Source organism: Macrobrachium nipponense, chromosome 7 (genome assembly GCF_015104395.2).
Source record: "Macrobrachium nipponense isolate FS-2020 chromosome 7, ASM1510439v2, whole genome shotgun sequence".
Classification (NCBI taxonomy): domain Eukaryota; kingdom Metazoa; phylum Arthropoda; class Malacostraca; order Decapoda; family Palaemonidae; genus Macrobrachium; species Macrobrachium nipponense.
Genome location: NC_061109.1, coordinates 41,294,593 through 41,320,452, shown reverse-complemented (window position 1 = coordinate 41,320,452; position 25,860 = coordinate 41,294,593). Strand labels below are relative to the sequence as shown.

Genomic DNA, 25,860 nt, shown 5'->3' with positions numbered 1-25,860 from the left:
AGATTATTTTTTAAAGGCACTTTTCGTTTCACTTTTAAAACCCAATGAATGACAGCTGGAGGTGGATTTTTGTTAGAATAACTTACAAATTATGAAAAAAAAATTCAAAAGAAAGACTGTTTGTATTATGTATGCATTATAATGAGAGTTCATCCCTTTATAAAGAATCATGCTTCACTAACATTCCGCAAGGGAAGCCAAAAGTAAATTACGTCCTTTGTAGTTATTATCTAAACTTCCGCACCGTCATTCGCATAGCCCCAGCTTAGAATTCTGTGGCACACTGGCTTTACGTCCGTGTTGAGTGGTATATTATTCCAATTAGCTGTTGGATTGAAATTCTTACTATAATGTTTTATTTTACGTCATTGGCACTGCATTTAGAGAATGCATTTATATTTAAACGTGTAAACTAGTTTAGTCTTGTCTAGCCTAAAGCATCGAAGCTTTTATACGGCGTAAAACAGAAGATGGTAACGAATTGTGGTTTTTACAACAACGAAGCTTCATAAGATAAATCCCGTTGAATCTCACCCGACTTCAAATATCACGATCGGTGATTGGGAAGTTTGGCCCAGTTTCGATGAAATCGAGTCTTAACTTTATCGTTATTAATGTTATTCGGAATCAGTAACGCTCAGAAAGTAATACTGTTCCAGGCCGTGGTAGTGGCAGCACTACGGTCTGTATCAGTTTCAGAAACCTTTTGTCTAAGTGTTGGATGATATTACAGTATCTTACGTGCTGGCAAATCTCATAATATTATGTTGGAATTATCCCTAATTTGTTGTGGACGTTTTTGTCTAGAATTTGGTGGTTTTCATCCACAACATTAATCTTTTCTTAAGCTTCCATTATCTATTCGGATGTTCAGTTTCCGAATGGCAACTCATCTATATATTTTTTAAGATAAGAATGATCATGTTTTTCTAGACCACTTAATTCACAATATTTAGCAGCACACGTGACTTAGGGTTCAGGAAAGGTAGCTCCTTGAAAACAGAGAGCAGAATAAGCATGTGTAGATAAATGTACGGTTGTTAGGATTATAGACTTAAGGAGCCGAGATGCAACTTCCTGATAGTAAAAAAAAAAAAAAAAAAAAAAAAAAAAAAAAAAAAAAAAAAAAAGGTGGGGTGGTGGGGGAGGCCCCGCTTACAACATACTGGTACTCAGACGATTCAAGAATTATTTAAGAAAACTTTGAAACATAACTTAAGAACAAAGTCTCTTAGTGAAGGTAGGTAGGGCTTAATGAAAGGTGCGAATGTGATAACAGCCATGACACTGACGACAGAAAGGTGGTTACAAATCTGAAATGACGACTGGTTGGACGAATTGCTGTGCAGTTTGTCTTTCATCTTAATATGTTCACTTTTTTAAAAATGAGACATTTTCTTGCAGCGATTCGTACTTTTGGTCCATTTCACAATTATGAGGACGAAAATAGAACTATTGGGGATTAGAAAGTTCTACTAATCTGTCATTCGTTAATTGGTTAATGGGTGATTGGTTTGTCGATTCACGTTATGGAAGAGTGGATTGAGAGAGAGAGAGAGAGAGAGAGAGAATTCGCCGATGCTTGCTTGAATCCTGTACCCACGTCAGGGTGTTGGGTGGCAAGTCAGTTGACAGGTGAGTTGTGACTTGGTGAACCGAGTCGGAGGTTGAGGTTAGAAGAGGTGTGGTTAGAGACAAAACCCAATCTCCAGCGCCGTCATCAGTTACCGGGGGGATATTAGATGCCTGACACCCCCCCCCCTCTCTCTCTCTCTCTCTCTCTCTCTCTCTCTCTCTCTCTCTCTCTCTCTCTCTCGTGGTTCAATTATATATATATATATTTATTATATATAAAAATATATATATATATATATATATATATATATATATATATATATATATATATATATATATCATAAAATACATACACACACACACACACACACATACATACATACATACATACATACATACATACATATACTCAAATGTATCTGTGTGAGAATCATTGGATTTTTTAAAATCAAACAATGTGTTGTCATTTAGTCAACGGATATAAAGATTGCATTACTGACTTGTGATTTCACACACACACACACACACACACACACACACACACACACACACACACACAGCGAGAGAGAGAGAACACCAGCATCGATCGTACCTTCTCGAGTTCTATTCGCGAGGAAAGATAAGCTGTGGCATCCCAGTGGCACTGTCTTTCAAGATTAGTTTCTTTAGTTGATTTGGCTGTCGTCTTTGCCTTTAAACTCTCTCTCTCTCTCTCTCTCTCTCTCTCTCTCTCTCTCTCTCTCTCTCTCTCTCTCTCTCTCTCTCATATATATGCATTATTCATTGTTTGATAATGTAAAGGTAAAAGAGATTGCGCTGCTCCTTTTGGAGCTGTCAATTTGGGTAATAAATTGTCAACCAGTTATTTCTGCACAGGACTCAACAAAGGCCAGTCGATCATTAAGGCCTGATATTATTTATATTTTGATTATGGACGAACGACCGTCGAAAGCCGTGTTGTTGGATGACCCAGTTTGTATGCGGTGCAATTAGGTTACCATGTGAAGAAGGGATCAATAACTCTCTCTCTCTCTCTCTCTCTCTCTCTCTCTCTCTCTCTCTCTCTCTCTCTCTCTCTCTCCATGAATTCAGTTTTGATGCTTTAGTGGAGTATTAACATCATATTCTGTCACAGCAAGATGCCCAGTCATTTTTGTAGTGAGTGATTGCCGTCAGTTTTAATCATTAATATTGGCCCCGCATATTGATATGATTGGTCGCTAGTTATGATGTCTGTTTATTAAAGAAACAACGTTTTGGATATCTGCTTCCTGATGAAATAAGGGTCTTTTGTGGTGGGATTCCTACATCAGTTTTCATAGCTTCATTAATTAAGTAGGATTTATTGTCTCTTGTCATTTCCTTAAGGACGAGTACTGCACGACCGTTTGCATTGCTTCGGCAAACCACAGGACCCATCCACGGGGCACCGCCTCAAAAATGGTTTTTTTTTTTTTTCTTATGCCGTCTGTTCCTCCCAGCTGGTCTGTGGAGGGTTGCCACGCAACGCCTCCTCGCCATTTGAATGTTCGGTCCGGTTGAGATGCTTTTTAAAGCCGATAATCGCCAGTTTGATATTTTTAAGTGGAATGTTCATGCGTTATTTTAATAGGATTTTTTGTATTTCATCAAATTTAGAGAGGGAAATTTTGTGCTGTAGAAGATAACCTCAGCTACTCGGAAAGTTACGATGGAAATGTGAAAATGGCGGTTGTTGGCAACCTCCCTGAGGCTGGTTACTCGTCTCGGGGACTGTCGGGCCAGGCAGCGGGATGAATCAGTTCCTGGGAGTGCTGGTAAATGAGAGGATGTGTGCTCTTTGGTGCTACGGAAAACCGTACTTCTTTTAATTGTGTGCGCTTCTATCGCAGCCAATTAATGCACGGGAAAAAGTACCCGCGTCTGAATATGTGGACGAAGCCGTCGTGAGAAGTACCGTGCAGACTTGATATCCATAAGTGAAAACCTCTTCATTGGCAAACGCTGTCAAATCGTCATTGTGTGTAACGAAACGAAAGGGGTGAAAAAGTGCTCAACTACTCTTTGTGCAGACACAGTATATCCGTTCATTCTTTCCAATGAGGAAGTGTTCGCCGAAGTCGGCGGCGGCGAAGGCGGCTGTATCGTTAGTGCGGGATGCATACGTGAAAAGGTTGTATCTTGAGCTCTAGGGACCCTTGTAGAACAATCCTTGATGAGAGGCCCCACGAGTACCATGGGTCACGGGCTGAGAAGAGTGAGTAACACCACCACCATCTGAGTCGTGTACATAAGAGGTGTGAGGTGATGATGCTGTGAAAGCAGCTTTTGAAATTGTATCTATCTATCTCATCATCATCATCGCCCTTGTCTTCATCTTCACGGGTTGACAGTCGTCGTCGTCGTCCTAGAATGGGGGGAGACGAATATATTACGCCTCTAGGTTTGGGGACGTGGCGAATGAGTAACAAACGACCTGTCGGGAGGAGGGAAGGGAGGGGAAGCTGTCTGCTGCATTCGTTCGTTGCCTGTGTGCTTGTACATGTTCACAAGTTGCACAACCCTAACCCATATATATATATATCTATGATATATATATATATATATATATATATATATATATATATATTATATATATGTGTGTGTGTGTGTGTGTGTGTGTGTTAGAATGAATTACTATATTATTGCATGCAAAAATCTTTATTAAATACGTGATTGCGTGTGACTTTTGGAAGCCAGTCGGCTCACAGAGGCCTCGAGAAAAACTGATTTACTGATTAGAAGTTTCCGGGTGTGAGAGGAAGAAAGAGAGGATCGATTAAAAGATGAAACGAGGAGGAGGATGTTCTGCTTTTTCCGAAGAAATCTCCGTCGTTTGCGATGTGACAGATGTCTTTGTTCACCCTGTGCGCCCTTGTGCAGTATCGGGTGACGGTGCATCTCGTGCCATCAAGTTGTTACCTCTTCTTAGCCTATGGGGCAGATGTCTGCTTCTGTGTGTGTGTGTGTGTATGACAAAACTCTGAAGTATGTCCAAGAGCCTCGGTGGCCTACATGATTATAACCATATGGAGTAAGAGTCTCCTCAAGACAGGTTTTGGTGTAAGGCTTCTCGAAGAGCGAAAGGGAGAATTCTGAGCAGGGGCTCTGTGTGTTTGTGTATGTGTGAGTTTTTTGTGTGTGTGTGTGCACTTGAAATGCGTTGAACACCAAGTCAGGTACAGTGTACAGCAAAGAAAATTAGACACAAGCGTATAAAGCTGCCCCAGACATAAGGATTAGGTTATGCCTGTAGGGAATGAAAACGTAAGGAAAAGTACCTTATCGCAAATGCATAAGTCTCTCTCTCTCTCTCTCTCTCTCTCTCTCTCTCTCTCTCTCTCTCTCTCTCTCTCTCTCTCTCTCTCTCTAATGGGAGACAAGGGTAGGAAATGCTTTACATCGACACGAATTTTTATTTTCTAAATCGTCAAACATCAAAAGCTTGCAGTCAATCAAAAGGGAAATTCCTGCACCAAGTCAACTGTCTGTACGGGAATATATATATGTATGTATATATATATATATATATATATATATATATATAATATATATACTTAATATATATATATATATATAATGTATTTACGTACGAGAAATACTGCTGGTATTTTATGCACACAGTGCCCAAGGCTTGGACTGCTGGTATTTTATGCATACAGTACCCAAGGGCTTGGAACATTAGCAAACTAGTGGACACTTGTAGGTCAATGGCGTGGCATTGAGTATGTTTTCTCCAGGTCCCTTGGCCGCAGGGAGGGACTCCCCGCCTCATCATGGCCTTTGCTGACAGCCTGGGTTTTTTGTGGACGAGCAATGAAAGCTGTTTGGATGACTGCCCTTTCCATAATAGGAGGCAAGCAGCACCAACTGCGAGGTGGCGCACGGGGCATTAATGTAACCATGGCACTGGCGATAAAAACATGGCGTGTGATTATGGAGATAAGGTGGGATCACCTCTCGTTGGTCGTCTGTTCACGTCCACGAGAAGGAGGCGGCCCTGGCATGGTGCATTCGAGAATAGGCCTTGGTTCCAATTTGGGAGAGTATTCATGGTTCATATTTCTCTGGAGATTGGTTGCGCTTTCTTTTTTTATAAACCTCTGCTTTGTTGGTCTGTCAGTATGTTGGATTACACGGAAACTTGAGGATGTGGGGATGAACTTTCCCAAAACTTAGATTGGTTCTTGTGTCGTGGCCGACCGTATAACGAGGTATTGGTCGAAGATTAATCCGGTGGTTATTTTTTTCCCCGGTCGGATCAAATGCATATTAAGCAGACAATTTACGACCTGCATTGTATTCTGGTTGAAGTCTGCGCACGGCCGCTGGATAAAAATACACTGCATTGTTTTTCTTTTTTTCTTTACCGCCGGACGTGAATGGTGTATTGGAAATCTGTAAAATGCGCATTGTAGCTTAGATCTGCGCATTGACCTCTGGCGAGTAATCGGCTTAATCTGTTAAGCAGACTGGCTCCGAACAGCAGTATCTTCATTTACATTCTGTGATATTGCTGGTTTCCAATGGAAAGCTATTAAAAACAATTAGGATAGTGATAAGAGTTATGTATCCATTTTAATACATAGGATTGTTAAATGGGTCTAGTACATGAAATATGTAAAAAGAATGTTACCACAACACAGTCACTTGTCTGGCGTTCTTTTTACAACTAGTCTAAATATTTGGCTGTATTTGACGCCTTGATGACATGGATCCTGCATACATAGCTCTTGGAGTTGTCTCTTTTAGGTAGCGGTTTCCTCCTGTGTGTTTTTCTAGTGCAAATGGGTTGGTCTTTCCAGTGGAAGGGCGTTATATAGCAGCGTGTTGCCTTTTTAACCGGGTGGCCATGTTGCGTGACACCGCATACTATTACTGCTTTTTACTCCATGACTCATCTCGGTGGCTTCATCATCATGAGGGGGAGTTGCTCCTCGCAATATATCACTTGAGTCTCTCTCTCTCTCTCTCTCTCTCTCTCTCTCTCTCTCTCTCTCTCTCTCTGTGTGTGTGTGTGTGTTTGTGCATGAAGAAACATTATGGAAGTTTTTCTTGACATATTTTACATTGGAAATGTAAGCTAAGTGCGCTCTCTCTCTCTCTCTCTCTCTCTCCTCTCTCTCTCTCTCTCTCTCTCTCTCTCTCTCTCTCTCTCTCTCAGTATCATTTGACAGTGGCATGAAATGCCAAGAATGCGTCCATGATGAAGTGTTCAGTTCAGCTGTAAACAAGAGCTATAGTGTGAGTTCCTGTTATGTAAAAGGCTTCAGCGGTGTTAAGAGCTGAAGGTCACTTGAGGGAGCCATTTCTGTTCTGTCGTCAACAGTGGTGTTCTTCTGAGTAACGGTTTGTTAAAAGGTGTCACCATCTCGGCTTATGCTACCCAGTTGTCACCGTAGCATAAGTTCTTCGATACTTTTGTCATACTCGGTTTCTGCTTGAATCAACTTTCAAGTAGAAACGGACCCGTGTCATATTTTGATGTTTTCAGATATTAATTTGACGTGTGACAATTAGATTTTTGTTTGTGTGTGTGTGTGTGGTGTGTGTGTGTGTGTGTGTTACCTCGCAGATATTGTTATCGGCAAGATATAGATATGACATTTTAGGAAATTGTCTTCTTTTACGATTTCAACTTAACTATTTCTACGCCGCACTTCTTACTTAGGATATTGGTTAAGAATTTATTATTATAAAGTTCGCCATGTAATTTTGAGGACAGATCTCCGTCAGTATAGAAAGACAAATTTTTCTTAAAGTTTAACATTGTTTCATTTCATTACTGCGAAGATTAAATATCGTGTTGTCGCATTCTCCAGCGACTCGAAATGAGCGAATGTCCATGACACCCACCACAAGTGATGTCTTTTAGGATGTAAGTGTGGAAATCGGTGATAATTGGTGGTATTTTTGGTAAAAGTCGGCATTTGTGTTATCTAGAAGCCATGGTTTTATTTTTTTTTTTAACCCTTGAGCAGACAAGTTAAGTTCATCATGACAAATTTGTTTCGCTTGTTTTTTCTTTCACTGTGAGGAAGAGAGAGGGAAATTTTTTAGGGATCATGGATTGTATTTCACGTTTAATTAATAAAGTAAAAAAAAAAAAAAAGTTTAAAATTGAAGCTTTTGAAGTAACACAGAATCACGGTTGTGAAAATTGTCAAAGAAATCAGACAGCATGTGGTCTTATTCCGCCTTAAAATTGGTTAACGTACCATTGTGGTGGAATGGGATTTTTTTCCCCTATTCTGCCCAATTAAGCACAGAGCATTGGGTTGCGTGCTCGCCCAATTTGCTTTTATTCCTGGTGTGGGGGTGTAGCCAACGGTGGTTGCGTTGGTGTCGGTAGGAAGCGTTTTGGTGGTGATGTAACGGACTGCTGCAGGAACGAACAAAGCCTGGTCATGCACCGACGAACAACACACACACACACATCCTTCTCCCCTATCTATCCACTCCCTGCCTTATGCTACCAGTCCTACCAGTCCTCTCCTCTTCCCTTCCCTTCCCTCTCGTCCATTTCCTCACCTTAGCAAACGCCACCTGTACTTCTGTCCCGCCCATTCCCACCCTCCCTCCCTCACCTCTGTCGCCTCATCCGACTCAGACTCTATATAATATAGTCTCTACCACATTTGCTGTCTTTCCAGCCCCACACACTTAGCACTGTAATGGGCCTCACGCCACGCCAACTGGAGATTTGTCTGCTGCTACAGCAAACTGGCTTATCTTTAAAAAGAAAGTAATATTAATCTCCCTGTGGTATGGTAGGGTTATGGGGTACTCAACATTCAAGATGCATGAAATTGACATAAGTATAGCAGTAGTGATGGGAAGTTTCTCATAGCTATCAAACGCTTTGAGCTGATAAGAATAAGTCTTGTTGCGATTTTTTTCTCTCTGAAATTTTTAAAAGTATTTATATAAGTTTTTATTCTGGACGTGTTTTTAATCAAAATTTATTCAGCGTAATTGTATAAATTTTCATTCTGGGTGTGATTGATTTACCTTTTGAGAGAGAGAGAGAGAGGATTTTGATATTAGTCAAAAGTCCATTGAGAGAAGATAAAGAAAATTGAGATGAAATATAGGTGTTTTGAAACGGGGTCGCGTTATCGCAGGTTTGACACAGATGTTTCGTGGCGGCATCCGCTTTGAGGCTTTGGGGTAAGAACAAAGGTGATGTACCAGAGAAAATAAATGACCAACAAGTGCAACAGTGAAAGTTTTCATCGAGTTTTATGTTCACCGTTACTGAGCTGTATTGATCTTTCCCTGGGAAAGGTGCCGTGTTGTTTCTCCTTCATTGATTAGGTCGGGACGGTCGCCTTCCTCACCTGGAATGGAATATTTGTGCAGAGTTTAGGGATTGTCCTATTTCGGACGAGTTGGAAATGAAAAGTGAGACAAGTATATAGGTCGTCGCCCTTTCAATTTAGATTAATAATAGGAAAGGCATGGCTTTTAATGACGTTTCACATAGTTGTTCGTTTGGAGTACTAATTTGCTTCTAAGTTAACGTAGGATTTTATTCTCTCTCTCTCTCTCTCTCTCTCTCTCTCTCTCTCTCTCTCTCTCTCTCTCTCTCTCTCTCTCTCTCTCTGCGTTCGTGTATGATATATAATGAACATGATTCTAGAGTCCCCTCGTTTTTTTGGACATCGACGAATAATTTGTAGGCCGTCACTGTCACCAGTATTACCTTCGTGATATCAATCTAGGATTATCGACTACAGTCGGTTTGGAGGCCACTGGAAGACTTACTATTGTGTAAGGTAACTCTGCCAACTGTTTCTTGATAAACTTACTTGAGCTTTGCAATGTCAGCTTAATTTCTTTTGATGCGTTTTATGATAATTCACGGTGTGAATGTCTTTATCATGTAGGTTCTGGTCTTCTTTTTTGTCTTTGCTTGGTATTCTTTTTGTATCATATTTAAAATGTCTATAAGTGAAGTCTAGTCTGGATTACTATTGAAAAACTGGAATCACCAGGTATCAGAGAATGACTCACCGCGGCCAATAGGGAAAGTCATGGGTGTCGGATTGAGTAATTTCCGTGTCGCTGGTTTTTAGATATTTCTGTGATTACGTGTTATGTTACCTGTGAAGAAACGTCGTTCCTCCTGCGCTCTTTATCTTTGAGTTTTCCATGCCAGGCCGAAGCTCGAGATGGTATTTTGTTACAGCATTCAAGACGCGTTGTTTTAATTTCGGCCAAATAATATTCACGTTGTTGGACTTGGGTTGCGAGAATTAAAATTGTGTGATATTAAGGTTGAAACGATGTTACGAGAGTTGCCCAGGTGTCGATTATCTCGCTGTCAGTTTTTATTGGCGTTTTTATTCGTTCCACTCGCATTTCAATACCATAAATGAATAACAGCTATTTTCCTAAGTCTCATGATTTTTCCCCTTAGTGCATGCGGATTAAAGTTGGATGCCGGTCAAAGGGCTTCCATGAATGGAGCTGGTGGTGCTCGAGAACGGCGGCCGACGCCCACACCTCGCCCCCACAGGATGACTCTCTCTCTCTCTCTCTCTCTCTCTCTCTCTCTCTCTCTCTCTCTCTCTCTCTCTCTCTCTCATATTTAAGCATTCAAAATGTACATTGGGATACAGTATTAACTTTAGTTTTAGGGGCGGAGTATAGAATAAATTGATACATAATATGAATGAATAAGAAAATAAGATAGCAACCAGAAACATGACATATTCTCTTTGGTTTCTAAACGTGGTAAGTAAGCTTTTGGTTATGGCATTATTTTTTTTAATTCCCTTAATAGAGAAGGGTTTTTTTTTTTCTGTAGAGAAGTTAATTTATTTTTTGCTATTTCTCATTGGATTGTCCTTTTAATTTGTCGGCAGTTCCGCTTTTATCGTTCACCCATTTTGTTGACAAATTAAAAGGTCACCTTTTCTTTGAACCTCTTTTGGTGTCCTGTTTAATTTGATGACTCTTTTGAACTTTTATTTAATTCTGGCTTTGAACTTGGGACAAATGTCAAGGAGGGCCCCTCGGTTTAAAATATATCGCTTTGTTTTCCCTCTTGTCTTAATCCATCACTGATTGTTCGAAAACATTGTTCGAACTTCAATGGATCTTTAGTTTATATATAGATCAGGCAGGAGACTCGGAACAGTTTTCGTCCTTAGAAGATATTTCTAGACGGCGTGAAAGTTCAGAGGTCAGATCTCTCCGTCTCTTAACGACGTCGGTCTCCACTTGTGCTGACCAGGCGCCCCCCCCTTTTTTATTATTATTATTATTAAAGACACTTCACGATGATCGTGATCATGCAACGTTACTGGTGATAGGTGTACTTTATGAGTTGGAATTTAATTTGGTTATTATTAGTGATTGTCACCTCACCGGTGGAAATTTGGCAAACTGATCGTATCACTGAGGGGCATTTAACAGTAAAAGGTATCATGCCAACGGGCATGGAAGGATTTAGGCGAAAGGACATTTAACGGACTAAGAATTATCCGAATGAATATAAGAATTATCCGGAATGAATATATATCTCTGGCTAAAGAGACGTTTTCGCTTTCATAATTTCTTTTTTTTTTGGGAATGATATATAGTGAATTTGAGAGGTTTTTTGCAAGGTGCTTTGCTCTTGGCCTGGTGGGAGGGAGTCTTGCTTCCCTCTTATGAGTGTGTCAATGCCCTAAGGCTGCTGCCTTTCGGTTCATTTCTCAAACTTATAGATTTCGATACAGTTCCGTAATGATGCATATTTTTTATTTTGCGTTTATTCTCATATGTCGTATTTCGTTTTCATGAGATGTTAAATACATTTTATGGTCATATTGTAATTGTTATAATTGTTTGGGTGAGCTTTATGTAGGGTCTTCTAATAGCGAAGACCCCAAGCACTCAATTTTAAGGAAATTTCTTCCACATTTCAGTAGTAAGGGCGTTTCTTACTTGTAGTCTGAACATTATTGTTATCGCACAATGCTCGCCTTTCCGTCAAATCTAGTCTGTTATAGCTTCACATTTCTGTACAGTTATAAGACGCCCACATGGTTCTTGTAAATAACAGTCTGCCGTTTGTGAAGAGTTTATATTTTGACGCGGCAGTCGAAATGGGACATGACATTTCCAACGAATAACTAGAAACTCACTCGATGGATCGTGAAATGTTATAGAAAGTGTTCATTGATGGATAAGGCGAGAGAGATGACACGCAATCGTCTGGCGGAGAATGAAGCGAGAGAAAGTGAATGGGTGCAATCGAACGCCGTTGAGTCGGGGGAAGCTGGGTGGATGGCGCTGGGTTTGAGCCCGCTTGTACCAGAGAGAAATGGGGGAGGGGCTGGCTGGCCTCCCAAAAAGTGGTGTGTGGTATAAGGCCTTTTGGCTGGCTGGATGGATGGATGGATGGATGGATGGATGGATGGAGGGGGAAAAAAGTTGAAAGACTCTCTCTTTTCGCCTGCTCTCATGCTTCAGTGTAAGTGTTTGTGTGCGCGTGTGTGTTTTTTCCATTTGTGTAAAGAAAGGTTTTCTGGACTAATTTGCTGCTGTCCGTTGTCTTGTTAGTTGCGTTTTATCTCGCACCAGTTGTGTTCTTCCGTTCATTTACTGCTGCTGAAGTTTCCTCATTTATTGCATTTTGAATGCGTTCACATTTAGAAAATGGCCCTGCCCGAAAAGGTCCATTTAAGGAAATTTATGGGTGCAATTAGGTCTTAAAGTTGCAGTGGTGCTCCTGGCGTTGAAGTACGCGGTGGAGGACCATGAAAAAAGAGAGGAAGAGGAATGGCACACGCTCTCTCTCTCTCTCTCTCTCTCTCTCTCTCTCTCTCTCTCTCTCTCTCTCTCGTTGCCGCTTTCGCTTATTTAAAACCGGGATCCCCGGGTTGTTCTTTTATTGGCTATGAGGGGATTCGCGTTTGGTATTTTTCAGTTTGTTTGTGTTATTGGAGCTCTTAAATTCTGGCGCACTAACACAGATTTTCGACCCCAACAATTGAAGGCGATTTATCCTTGTAACTGTTGATAGTGCCCTACTTTGAAGGTTTTAATTTGAAGCAGAATTTTATCTGAACATTTTTTTTACGTAGGAAATATAAAACAAGTTGAGATGAAGTTTCTCCATTTATAGAAATTCGCGTGATGCATGTCAGCATAAAGCTAGAAGAGTTGGGTTTGAGAAGAAGCATTCACATTTTACATTGCATCCACATTAGTATCCTTCATGTCATGAATAATAGAGCCTCCTACAAGCGCTGTTTATACCATAATTGATTTCTTGGTAAAGGTCAGGAGGAAAGCTGTTGGTCACTGGGGCATGCTAGTTGAAATGAAGCGGAATAAGAATAGCAGCACCTCCAACTACAACAGAAACTAGAAATCTCCTTCCACGAGTGAAGACTGGAAAACAGATTCTTACGTCAAACTGCCAAATGCATTCGAAATACCAAAGGTAACGGGCGAGGATTTTCCCAAGGTATACGAGTTGGTGAGGTGGCCGGATGGATTTTCTCCAAGTGAGAATCTGTGGTCTTCATTTACCTTATACAGTGTTTTCAGAGAAAACTGTTACTAATAGATTTGATTTATATGTAACGTAATAATTGTATTTCCGAAATAAAAGGTTATTTAACATTACGTTTTATAATGTAAATAGATTTAATATGCTTTTGGATTATTATCAAACCATCTCAAGTCAACTCGTTGACCTCATTTAGTTTCGAAGAATAGTCAGTCAGATTTTCAAATGTTTACAACTGCAAATGATCTTCATCGAGTCTGCCGAAGCGTCTCGATGGGAATTTTTTTTTTTTTTTTTTTTTTTTGGTGTTTTTTTTTTTTTTTTTTTGTGTGTGTTGGGGGGGTTAGCTCATCGGACTAAGGCGGCCCCCCCCCCTCCCCCAGTTCATTTTGATCCATTTTTGTGTTTAGGTCATCGTCCTGATGAATGTGAAACTTTTTGATTATCTCCTTGGTCCAAATGGAGGAGCGTCGTCGTCGTTATCATCACCAACCCTGTCAGAAGCATCTTGAAGAGTGAATAAGTAGTGGTGTCAAAACCGCAACCATTATTGCCCCTCCTCGCGGTTCAGGGGAGCGAGCTTGAAGGTGATTAGCCCTTTGGATGGTTTTAATATGTCGGTCAAATGGAGGTGACAGTGGGAAGGGGTGTTGGGGGTTAGGGGGTGGGCATCTTGTTTGGATTGCGCGCGAAGGATACTTCGGAAGGGCTTTATGACTACTCGAAGTGGAAGTGATGGGTGGTGATATTGCTGTGCTTGCAGCAGCTCCAGCAGCAGCGGTAAGAGCAACAGCTATACATGAATAAAGGGTCTCCGGGTGGCTGTGGCAGGGCACCACCAGCAGCAGCAGCAGCAGCAGCAGCAAGCACCGGACGCAGGAGGTCATGTTGCAGCAGCAGCAGCAGCACCACCACCACCACCACCACCACCACCACCACCTAATCAATACGGCCGTGTGATGACGCCTTTGTCTCGTTTTGTGCAGGGTGCTCCTTCTGCTGCCGCAGGGCATAACCCCTCCCCCTCCGATACCTACTGCAGCTGCTGTTGCTTATGGGAGCAAAGGTCGGTCATCCAGGTTTTAAATGGGACTTGTTTGGTGAGCAGTGGGAGGGGGACGAGTTGGAATCACACTTACCATAGTGGCTCGGGCGACCTCACTCAGTCAGGAGGAAACTTCGGCTGTCGATGTAAATCATGCCAGATTTATTTTTAGGTCCATGGCGAAAAAAAAAAAAAAAAACAGGAATAGGTGGCCATTAAAACCACTGAGGTAAAGTTTCAGGCGTTTGATGGGACAGTAATGCTGAAAGGGAAGAGGTTTTAACCTGAGTATGAAATAGGGGCCACCCGTTGGTGGGTGTTTTGGCTTTTTTCTTCGTGTGTGTGTGTGTGTTGTGTGTGTGTGTGTGTGTGTATATATATATATATATATATATATATATATATATATATATATCTAATAAAAGGAGCCCATAAAAACACCAAAATATAGAGAGGAAAGTACTATATTTCAGAGACTACTGTCTCTCTCTTCAGGTATATTACCTGAAGAGAGACAGCAGTCTCTGAAATATAGTACTTTCCTCTCTATATTTTGGTGTTTTTATGGGCTCCTTTTATTAGATGGAATTCTGTTGTTACAGAACATTTTTACCAGCATATATATATATATATATATATATATATATATATATATATATAAAGTTTATTTCATATATGTAAGTTATTTGAGGCATGATAAAAGGCTCCAGTCAAGTGCAAGGAACCTTGCGTTCGTGCGTTTCGTTTCAGCATTGTCACTCGTGTTCTTTCTTAAGTTTTGCTGTAGTTTGGTCTTTATGTGGAACTGAACACATCTTATTCACCTTCTATTATAATGAGATATTTTATTAAACATTGGCACGATTGATAATTCTAGAAATATGCGGTGTCGAAAATTATTATAAGAGTATGGTAGAAAAAAAAAACTAAAAAAAACTAAAGTTTTGTCCTTTAAATTTTGCCACTAGTCCAATTTCATATTTGCATAATGTAAGGAGTTGCTGGAGTGAGAGAGAGGCTTTAGAATCTTGATGTCATTGCCTCAACCTCTTGTGTTTTGGGGAGTATAATGTTTTCACGATTCTTTTGCTCTGTAAAAGGCTTATTTGGTTCTTTGCGAGTGAGAATTCAGATATTTTTTTTTACGGTGATATAATCATTTCAAGAGCTGGTCGTTCTCATTTTCAACCTTGAGAACGGAAAATATAACTCAGGACAGCGTTTTCAGTGACCGTAAGCGTTTCTGTTTTTGCACCAGGCATTTATTTATTCATTCATAATTATATTCTAAATATGAGAACAAAGTGATCGTGTTGAGAAATACTTTCGTTGATATCAGAGAAATGTGTTATTTTAGAAATATTGTGACTACTATCTTTATTCTTGAAGTATTGAGATTATTATTTTATTCGTAATGTGATTACTCTCTCATTCCATTCCTATTTCTGCTTCTAAGGCGAAATATCCTTAAGTGTCATGATTGATATTCACAGTTTACCGAGGAAAACCTCTGGCTGACCTTTGTTGTTGTGGCATCAGGTAGTTTACCACTGAATCTATGTACGTCATGTCAGATTTGTGTCTCTGATGGAGAGAGAGAGAGAGCACTGGACCCAGTGTCCTTTTATTTTCATGTAATGACGTCACCAAGGTAGATGACGACTGGTGACACACACTCTTTCTCTCTCTCTCGATTCGTCGAATGTTGACAGTAACGTAGATAGCCACCACCGAATACTAGGACAATGACAACAAAATGATTGTCGAAGAGAGAGAAGTCCATCAGAATCAGAAGAGTGCAAAAACGCGTCGAACCTTCTGACAACAAGCCCCTCTCCTTCGTATCTCTCCATGGTGAAAGGCCAAGGTCTTCTCGCCGAGGCCTTCTTACGTAGGTTGCCAATCTTTTATGCAAGGCGCGTTGGTGTCGCCGACACCGTTCGGTTCTCTGCTTCACCTTGGTTCCATTATGTCGCGTTGCCTACGTCAAGTTGTGGACATTTTTATTGTCGAGTGTTCATCTCGGTCCTTTCGAGGATGAACTAGAAGTTCTTGGTGATACACACGCGATCTCTCTCTCTCTCTCTCTCTCTCTCTCTCTCTCTCTCTCTCTCTCTCTCTCGGTCAGTCTTGGTCCTGACCAGGTAAGAATCGACGACCAATTATTTGTGACCTCTCTTTCTCCGCAGTATTGCATAACCTTCACAACTTAGGTTAATTGCAGTTCCTTTTTATCAGCATAAACGAAATCTGTTAGATTTCTAGGAGTTTTCTGTAGTTTGTTTTAGAAAGGGTAATGTGCAACTCTTCACACGTAACTATGAGGCGAATGTGTCTTTTTGTTTGTTTTTTTGAGAAGATAATGTGAACTGCTTGGTTGGCTGTTTGAGAAGGTAATGTGAACTGCTTGGTTGGGATATGTACATTAGCCATTTCTTGAAATCATTGTTTCTACTATGGGTAAATGCTTGGGAGTGTAGTCAGATTCTGTATGTTCTGCGAAAAAGTGCAGCTTGTTTTCATCTGGGTGTCTTGAAATTTCGTGGTTTTTGTTTCATAGACATCGACACGTTGTGGTTATTAGCTTCGATGCATGAGAGAGAGAGAGAGAGAGAGAGAGACCGCCTTTTGTTTACTGTGTTAGCTGCATCATGGGTTATTTTCACATGATTTGAACAAGCGTGTGTTCTTTCTCTTTCTCTCGCTAAGATAATTTCCAGGGTGGAACAGTATGTTAGGTAATAACCTTCCAACCCAACTGCGACCCACAATAGTTGACTATGTATGTACCAAATTCACTGCTTAGGCCAACAAGGCAAACTGAATTTTAGGTAGTTTGCCCATAATTCTCTCGTCCATTTCCTGAATCGAACTCTGTTAATTTAGTTTTATCCGAACGCGTTACCTCTGCGCTAGTAGTAGTATAGGAGAGAGAGAGAGAGAGAGAGAGAGAGAGAGAGAGAGAGAGAGAGAGAGAGAGAGAGAGAGAGAGAGAGAGCTTAGTAACAAACGCCGGAAGAGAGAGGCATCTTGAAGGGCCATCGAAGGAAGCAGATGGTAGGGCCGATAGAAGAGGGTCAAGGAGGAAGGAACACAAGGAGGCATTAAGGAAATGGCCCAACAGTACACATCGCTCCCTCTTAACCTATGGGGTCCCTCTGCATCATTCTAGGTCGTTCGTATTCATATGCTGCTATACATGCACGTTGTGTAGGGGTGTGTTTCGAAGGGGTACTGTTTGAGTTATTATTTTGCAGTCATAGTGCTGTAATGTATATGGGGATTTTTAAAAAATGACACGGTAGATTAATAGTCAGTTCTTCGTAGTTTTATTGAGTGTTAGGTGGAAACTTAAGCTTTACATTTCCGTTCAAGAGTCTTTAGATCAGGAGACTCGTCGTCAGTGAGATGTGGAGTAAGTAGGTGCCACTGTTTATGAGCTTGACGGTGTTACAGTATTGTAAAGATAAGGGAGTTCATGGCGACGGGCCCAAGTGGGTTGATGATAACTGCGTAATCGGGCAAGGCTTGGCAGATAAGAGACGGAGTCGTAACATCATTATGTAGTAGTCTCGGTTCGCCTGTGCTCAAGGGAAGAGGAGGAGAAACAGAAAGCAAGTTCACTTCGAGAGCGGAATGGTAGGTAGGGTGGCTTTCGCTTTTCTCTCTCTAAATAGCGTCCCTTCAGTTCAGTTGTCATAGGTTTTCGGCCTAAGGTCTCTCAGTGATGTCCGTTGTCCTTTCGTTATTTCATAGTGGCCTGGATGCTTTAAATTGGTTTATTTAGATGCTCTATTTTGGTTTCAGGTTGTTGGTGAATAGCAATTGTAGCTGTCTCCTTGTAAGCTGTTGTTTTTCGATTTTTTGGAAATTGTGGTATTTTCCCTTTGCCGAATTTGAGAAACAGTAACAGGTTCAATAACATCCTTTGTGTTGACCCGACGGAGTTTTCAAATAATGGCATTACGCTCTCTGCTGGGCACCGTATGTTGAATATCATGGACGTGTTATTATTGTTGGTCCCATGTTTTTGATTTATGAAACACTTAAATAAGATTTATCGATTAGTGTCAAGAACTGCGATAAGGGAGTGAGTCGGCTGATAACTATTTTGTAATCTTGATAAAGCAGTGAACCTCCAGACTACCACACTGTTGTCATTTCCATTTCCTGTCGCTTTCAATGCTGGTTCTGTTTCCCCTTAGTAATATTGAACTAGTTATAAGTTTTTTTTCCAGTGAACCTCCCAGGACATAAGAATCGAGAAACATTTAACCTATTTGACACAAGAAAACATCAACAAATCTCTCTCTCTCTCTCTCTCTCTCTCTCTCTCTCTCTCTCTCTCTCTCTCTCTCTCTCTCTCTCTCTCTCTGTGATATTTGTGTCTTGGAGTCTTGAGATTTTATCATTACGATTCTCAAGTGTTCAAGAAATGTTCAACCCGTATTGAGGTCGTCATTATCATTTGCTCTTATTATGAGATATTTGGCCTGTGTAATCCCAGGTACAAGCTCCAACCACCTTAGTCTCTCTCTCTCTCTCTCTCTCTCTCTCTCTCTCTCTCTCTCTCTCTCTCTCTCTCTCTCTCTCTCTCTCTCTCTCTCTCTCTCTCTCTCTCTTTTAAGCTTATTTATTAAAATATCAATTGCGTTGATATGCTCATGCTGAACTTGTACAATCATTGATGCAAGCATGTGAAGCTACGCTTGTTGAACGGTATATATATATTCGTTAAGATTTTAAGATTTTTGGTCGTCTTCGGTGGCGTTAGGATTGTTGTGTATCAGACTCTGCGAATCAGCTTCCCTTCGTAGGTAGGTGGTGATCGTCACAATGATGATGATGATGGTGACGAGGGGCGGGAAAGGACGTTCAACTCCACTTTGTTCCCGTGAACGCCCTTGATGATTCCCCCTCCTGCGTTCCTCCTCCCCCTTCCCCCCTCCTCCGCCCATTCGTTCATATCCCCTCGGTCCCCAGTCCACATCACCTGAACCGCTACCTTAGCCGTCACTTGAGTCATCGTCATTGTAGATAACAACACCAGGGTTATTCCCTGTCAATTAAAAACGCTTGTGTTATGCCTCTCGACTCTCCAATTCGTTATTTTATCGTTTGGGGGATGACGGTTGCGAAGGGGATTTGTCTCTACTAGTTACTAGACATTTTTCGAGGATTTGCGTGTCTTTTGTATAATCAGAAAGATTTTTTTTGGTGGTGATTTTTTTTGTCGTCTGCAGGATGCGTTTTTTACTTTGCAATTTTTGCTAAGGTATTTTTTTCACGCTCTATAATAAATCATTGGCGAATGCTGTTTGTACTTATTAATGATGAGATATTTATATGTGACAATGAGAAGTATTTAAGTAGAATTGTGAAATTTGTATGTATGAATGAAGTTTTCATTCTTCGAAATTTGGCTCTCGTTTGTTGAAATGTGTATAATTATGGCTTTCATCATATTCGGAAAGAGTAAGAGCAATTGCTTATTTATTTCTTATTTCCAAGAAAAGTCATTGATGTCTGGAATCGCCAAGACCAGACGAGATGACGTAGATTCCGATTAACGAGCTGCTCACGCCACTGCCGCGCTTTTGTCGGCGGGATTGGTGTTCAGTTCGAAGCTCAATGCTGTTGGTGGATGAAAGAGAATAGCAATGGTGTCCCGTTTTAGTTAACTTATTTTCGAACATTTGTTAATCGAGTGTTTGTCGGTGCAATTATAGAGAGACTGGGTACTTTGGGAATTATATGTGAGCGGGCTGCATATATTTAAAACAGATCAATTAGTTCGTTTTTATTATGCCAGTTCTTGCCTCTTGGTACTAGTTTTTTTTTAGATTTTTTTAAGTAATTTATTTTTTATTTTTTAAAGTATTTATAGGTTCTGGGTTGCTGGCTGGAAGTAGGGTTAATTCCTGTATCATGTAAGATCTCTTCCGTAATTGATGTAATTTCCAAAATTGGCAGCTCAGCATTCCTTAAGGAGACTTTGATGTGGTTTCGTGTTGACATAATGTGCTTTGTTATTGATGAAATATTTCCTTCTCACTGGAAGAATTGACTTTTCTTTCAGGCGAACTTTGATATTCCTTTTTGACTGTGATATTTTAGTGTTTAAGTGTGTGGAGCTTCTATCAAAAGGGATCATCTATTTTTAAGCAAAGTCCACACGAATGCGAGGGAAAGATATCAAGTTTTGGTGACTGTGTTTCACTGCCTGGTTTTACATTGCAATTGTGATAGCTAATCGCATCCCAGAACTAGTGAATGACATCCACTTGTCATTGTGATACATCGGAGAACACTTGTGCATCAAGGTTTATAGTTGGGAGATAGCAGGAGGCCTTTTTGTTTTGTCTTAGTTATAAGGTAAAGATCCACCAGGAAAGAACACAGGATTGAAGATCATCCGAGTAGTGTAAGCAACCGCTGGTCTGCCGTTGCGCGAGGGAGAGAAAGGAGAAAGGGAGATAGAGAGAAGGAGAACTCCCCTTTTCCTTCCCGTCCAAATTCGCGACGCGTTGAGAGGAATAGGAGGAGGAGGAGGAGGAGTTGGGGGAGGAAGGCTTACAGGTAAAGGGGGAGGAGGCGCACCACTTGTCTCTCGGGTCGCAGCTGGTCATCCGCACCAGCTGTGATTGCTTAAGTGTTCTTCAGCAGGTGTACGTTGGCGGATAGGCTACTGTGAGTGCCGATGCTGGCCGCCACCCGGGGTCCCCCAGGCCCCACGCCCACACAGCCCCCCGCCACTTCTATGCCAGAGCCACGCCCACACTCCCACAAGGTGCACCTTCAACAGGGTCCTGCTCGCTTCCACAAACCTTGGTACAATCCCCCATGGGTAAGTTCCGTTGGTATTGTTGCCGTTGCTACGTAGAGCCTGCAACAACCAACTGCTTCTTTTACTGCTACTTCATCCACTACTACTGTACTACCACCACTACTGCTACTACTATTGCTGCTACTGTTGTCGTCGGATTAGGCCTTGGTGACCCTCGCCCCTACTTCCTCTTCCCTTTATTCCATTCTTCTTCTTCTTCTTCTTCTTGTCCTCTACCCACGCGCACCTCTAGCTTTCTACTTTTTGAATAAGCAGTAGTGAGTAGTGTGGCAGCAGCAACTGTGGATTAGAGGAAGGAAATGGTAACTTCTCACGCACCGTTTGCCCTCTCTTGCACGAGTTACAGTCTTCTTTCGAATCCGTGTTTCGAAAGGAGCCTCCATTTAGCGGATCACACGCTTTTTCTTGAAGCTTGTATTTTCATTCATACGTAGTCTTGGTTGTTTTTGAGTAGTTTCCCCCCACCCTCTCTCTCTCTCTCTCTCTCTCTCTCTCTCTCTCTCTCTCTCTCTCTCTCTCTCTCTCTCTCCATTATGGCTCCTCGTTAAAGCTGTTCATTGTCAATAGTTACTAGTGACCGACACACTATCCAGTCAGGTCATTTATCACATCTACCTTTTCTCCATCACTTCTATGGAATAATCAACTTTTTTTTTTTCAGCAATCCTATATCAATCTTGTATTATCTCACTCGGGTCACACCATGCACGTCTCGCACTTTCACCTGAGCACCTTGCGCTGTTTGCATGCACGTATATCTTCGCAACCGTGTCGATTCCTTTGTGCATGATGGTTGCTGCTGCTGCTGCGGTGTGCCAGCCTTGACTCATTGTGAGGTTTATTCCGCACCGCTTTTATGGATCAATAAAGCAGTTCATGTTGAATTTACCGACTACTTTCAAAACGCCACCTGCTGTTGTTTTCCCTTTGGATTATTAAGAATACAGTTCATGGTAAATTCCGAAGTATTTACGCTGCAGTTTCATCTGCCTCGGTGTTGAAAGGATTAGATTTTTCGGAACTGATGTTGATATTCACACACATACAGAACAGTTGCTTTTACATGCACAGGGTCTTTTTAATTAGTAGATAGGTTATGCTCAAGGCTTGGCAATCTTTTCAAAAAGATTTTGAGAGAGAGAGAGAGTCGTTTTTGATATCATTGTTAAAGAGGGAAGAACAGGGAGGCCTTTTGAGATCATTGTTGCAGAGTGCATGGGGAGAACAATGGCGCTGATTGTCGGAGGAGAGGTTGGTTGGTCGCACTTCCTCCCCCATCACCTTCCAGACACCTTGCTCACCCTGGCCTACTGCCACGGTCTTATGCACTGGGCAGAAATTCTCTCTCTCTCTCTCTCTCTCTCTCTCTCTCTCTCTCTCTCTCTCTCTCTCTCTCTCTCTCTCTCTCTCTCTATGGAAATACAGAACTTCAATCTACTTGGAACATGTGCATACTCTTGTTTACATAGTTTTTTTTTATGTACCATTGGTACTGAGGAGGATAAATGACCTTCCGCCTTTTTATAACACAATAAGACGACCTAATTTCTGAAATGGTTATTAAACTGCTGATAACGACGTTCGTCGTATCTGGGTATCCACCTACTACATCTGCCTTCAGTGAGGGTATCGATAACCGGAGGTCATCTGACAGTTTAGGTAAGAGGATACAAAGGCTCGAATTTGATACATTCAAGGTGAATTAGATGATATCAGTGGTGGGCTCTCTCTCTCTCTCTCTCTCTCTCTCTCTCTCTCTCTCTCTCTCTCTCTCTCTCCACATCAATAGTTAGACCTCATCTTGAATATACAGTACAGTTTTGGTCACACAAAGAAGAGACATAAATAGAAGGGGTCAAGCAAGAGCCACAAAGTTAATTCCATCCATTAGGCAAATAGGTTACCGAAGACGGCTAGAGATCCTGAACATGTGTGGCGTAGAAACAGGACGATTGCAAGGACAACAAATAGAAATATTTAAAATACTGAAAGGCAACAAAACTAGACAGTAACCTATTTACGTTACACTAAAACAAGACAAGAAATAATGGATGGAAACTAGAACTGAAGAGATACAACACATCCTATTGTGGGAACTTCTCCACATACAATTTATGTGACTCGTGGAATAAACTGCCACCAGAAGTTGTAAAACAGCAACAGTGTGGCAGAGTTTAAAAGAAAGCTAGACAAAATCATTAGAACACTGTGAAAGAACAGTAAAACCTGCTCCTAGAGATAAGTGAGCACACGATGTCTCCTCGGATGGACTAATAATTCTTTGAGACATCCTAATCCTCGTAACTCTCTTTCTCTCATGGAAAGTTTCAGGTGTTTTGTTGATCCATTTGGTGTAGAAGAGATTTCAATTTCAACTCGAGCACACGTAAAGCGGCTCAGTAATCTAGCGGATGTTCACTAAATCCGGATTAAAGACGTAATTTAATGAATATATATATATACACACACACACACACACACACACACAGAGTTTGGGAATGCAGCTGTTTATTGATGTGGGTTCGATGTCCCCCTTCTTAACCAAGTATCGGCCATTTATGAGGTTGCGATGTTTAACACTGTACTTATCGTTTATTCATATATTGTCGTTCATGCCTCCGTGCCAAACAGACTTTGATTTTTGTATATTGTATAAAGTACAATTTTTTTGTCGAATTGTTTATTACCGTTCTATCCTTGCTTGATACGAGCGTGTTTTTCTTACTCTCATTCCATAAATGACGGAATTGGAACGCGAGAACTCGCACGGTAGCTGGATCGTAAAATGCCACTTGAAAAAATATCCTCTTTGGTGCAGAAGGGATCAAAGAAACGTGAATACAGTGTCTCGTGATTCGTAAACGTTATTATTGTGAAAGTTAATTTGTAAACGCCGCACTGTTTATTGTGCTTTGCCGTGAAACGTTTTAAAATTCGTTGCACCATTTTGTAAGGGATTATGAGTCAAGTTGAAAGTGGCGCCCACTACAGTTACCACTACACCACTGCCGGGGGAAAAAATGGATGAGAGAGGTGAGAGTTGGCTTTGGAACATTGAGAAAGGAAGAGCAATTCTCGGGTAATCAGATGGTGCCCTTGAATATATTCTTCATTTAGATTTAATTGAATATATAAATTTAAATGTATGTGAATATATTCTTCATTTACTTGTACACGTTTGCAACGACATCTTTAGAATCAGGTGATCTCTCTCGGATTTTGTGGTTTTGTATATACCACCTTTTTGGCTTTTTTTCTTTTTCTCCCTTTAAATGTCGCAGTCACATTGGAAGCAAAACGTGATATTTTTAAAGGTCCTGTGAAGGACAGTGCGGTATTATGTGCGCTCCGCTCCCTAATGGATTGGAGGGTAACGGTAGGAAAGTTTTAAAGGGCTCCTCTGGAAGAACATTTCTGGGTTTTGCCTTACACAGGTTTTTCACTGCTGTGTTTGTTCAGTTGGTTTTCTCAATAAATAATCAGAGCATCAAGTAGTAAGGTTCTGTCTTGAAATATCATTTTTACCGTTTTTTGGGGCCTCGTCTTGACTCACGACCGTGAATGGATTCTGCCGTTAGTTCAATACATTTGTTGAATTACTGATTAATTTTAATTATGTAAATTACTAGATCGGTTAAATTACTAGATCGGTTCACATACGTGAAGTTATTAAAGCCGTTTTAAGTCAATGCAAAATCAAATGAAAGAAACCTCGCGTCACCTCGCAGTGTTTTTTCTTCGGTTTCAACAGAGATCTCGGTTTCCAGTATCGATCATTCCCGTAATTGTGGAAGAATAGCGTGCAGCAGCGAACATCGTTTCATGATCGAAGTAATTGCGACGGAGGTGTGGCGGAAACATGAACACGGATGTTCCCTCTTTCGAGAGAGAGAGAGAGAGAGAGAGAGAGAGAGAGAGAGAGAGAGAGAGAGAGGAAGTAAATGGCTACTTTATGCCACTTTATGGATTTTTTTTTTCCCTCGCCCGTGCTAGAGGTCTTTTTATCACTCATGACGTTGTGTGAGGAGGTGATGTCCTTACAGAATATGAGATATGCGGGTGGGGATACCATTGCGTTGGCTTTGTTGCGCATTGTTTTTTATTTCTTTGCATTGCTTTGTCATTGAGGGTAATTTGATGTAAGCTTTGAATTATTACTTTAAGCTTTAGCTTATCTCATGAATATTATATATACTATATATAGATTATATAAAGTGCATTTGAGTATGCAGCACCAACACAAAAGACATTGAGAGATATATTTATCATTCTCTCTCTCTCTCTCTCTCTCTCTCTCTCTCTCTCTCTCTCTCTCTCTCTCTCTCTCTCTCTCTCATGCTAGCCTTGTCAACTGAATTTCCGACGTGTGTAATTGAACAGGAGATTTTACGGTCTCTTCTTTTAAGCTATTTTCTCCGCCAAGCAAATTCATATTCCTTCGAAATGACGACAACCCGGAATTCATTTGCCATTTTTGTTATGCTCGCGTTTTGCTGCTGGTTTGAATGATGTTTTTCTCCGTTATCATTTTCATGGTTTTTTAATTTTTTTTTTTCTATCAAACCATGCACTGTATGCATGAAGCTCCCCAGCGGCGTTGTTGGTATGGTCTTTGCCTGCCACCTCGGTGGCCGCGAGTTCAATTTTCGGGCATTTAATTAGGGGTGAGATATGTGTATTGCTGGTGATAGAAGTTCAGTCTCGACGTTGGTCCCGTTGCTGAATAACCACTGGTTCACATGCAACGTAAAAACACCATACAAACAAACAAACTATATGCATGACTATCGGAAATTATTAACGTACGTGACCTCAAGATATAAGCGAGTACCGCAGGAAAAAATAATAACAGGCAGAAATTCGTAG

The 25,860-nt window shown here is 41.0% G+C and overlaps 1 protein-coding gene across 26 annotated transcripts in view; it reads left to right on the top strand.

The window, feature by feature from the left end:
* LOC135217485 (MAP/microtubule affinity-regulating kinase 3-like) overlaps window positions 1–25,860 on the top strand; it is a 214,965-nt gene that overhangs the window by 43,447 nt on the left and 145,658 nt on the right. For 9 of the 26 annotated variants that reach the window (XM_064253411.1, XM_064253419.1, XM_064253417.1 and 6 more), the window contains exons 1-2: window positions 3,354–3,371; window positions 20,227–20,994. The exons of 3 other annotated variants lie outside the window; for them this stretch is intronic. In XM_064253411.1, coding sequence (XP_064109481.1) covers window positions 20,848–20,994 — 147 coding nt within the window. In that variant the 5' untranslated portion in view covers window positions 3,354–3,371; window positions 20,227–20,847. Of the gene's footprint in view, window positions 1–3,350; window positions 3,812–20,226; window positions 20,995–25,860 lie in introns of those variants that run through there. 14 more of the 26 variants (XR_010315152.1, XR_010315151.1, XR_010315150.1 and 11 more) reach the window with 5 other exon arrangements.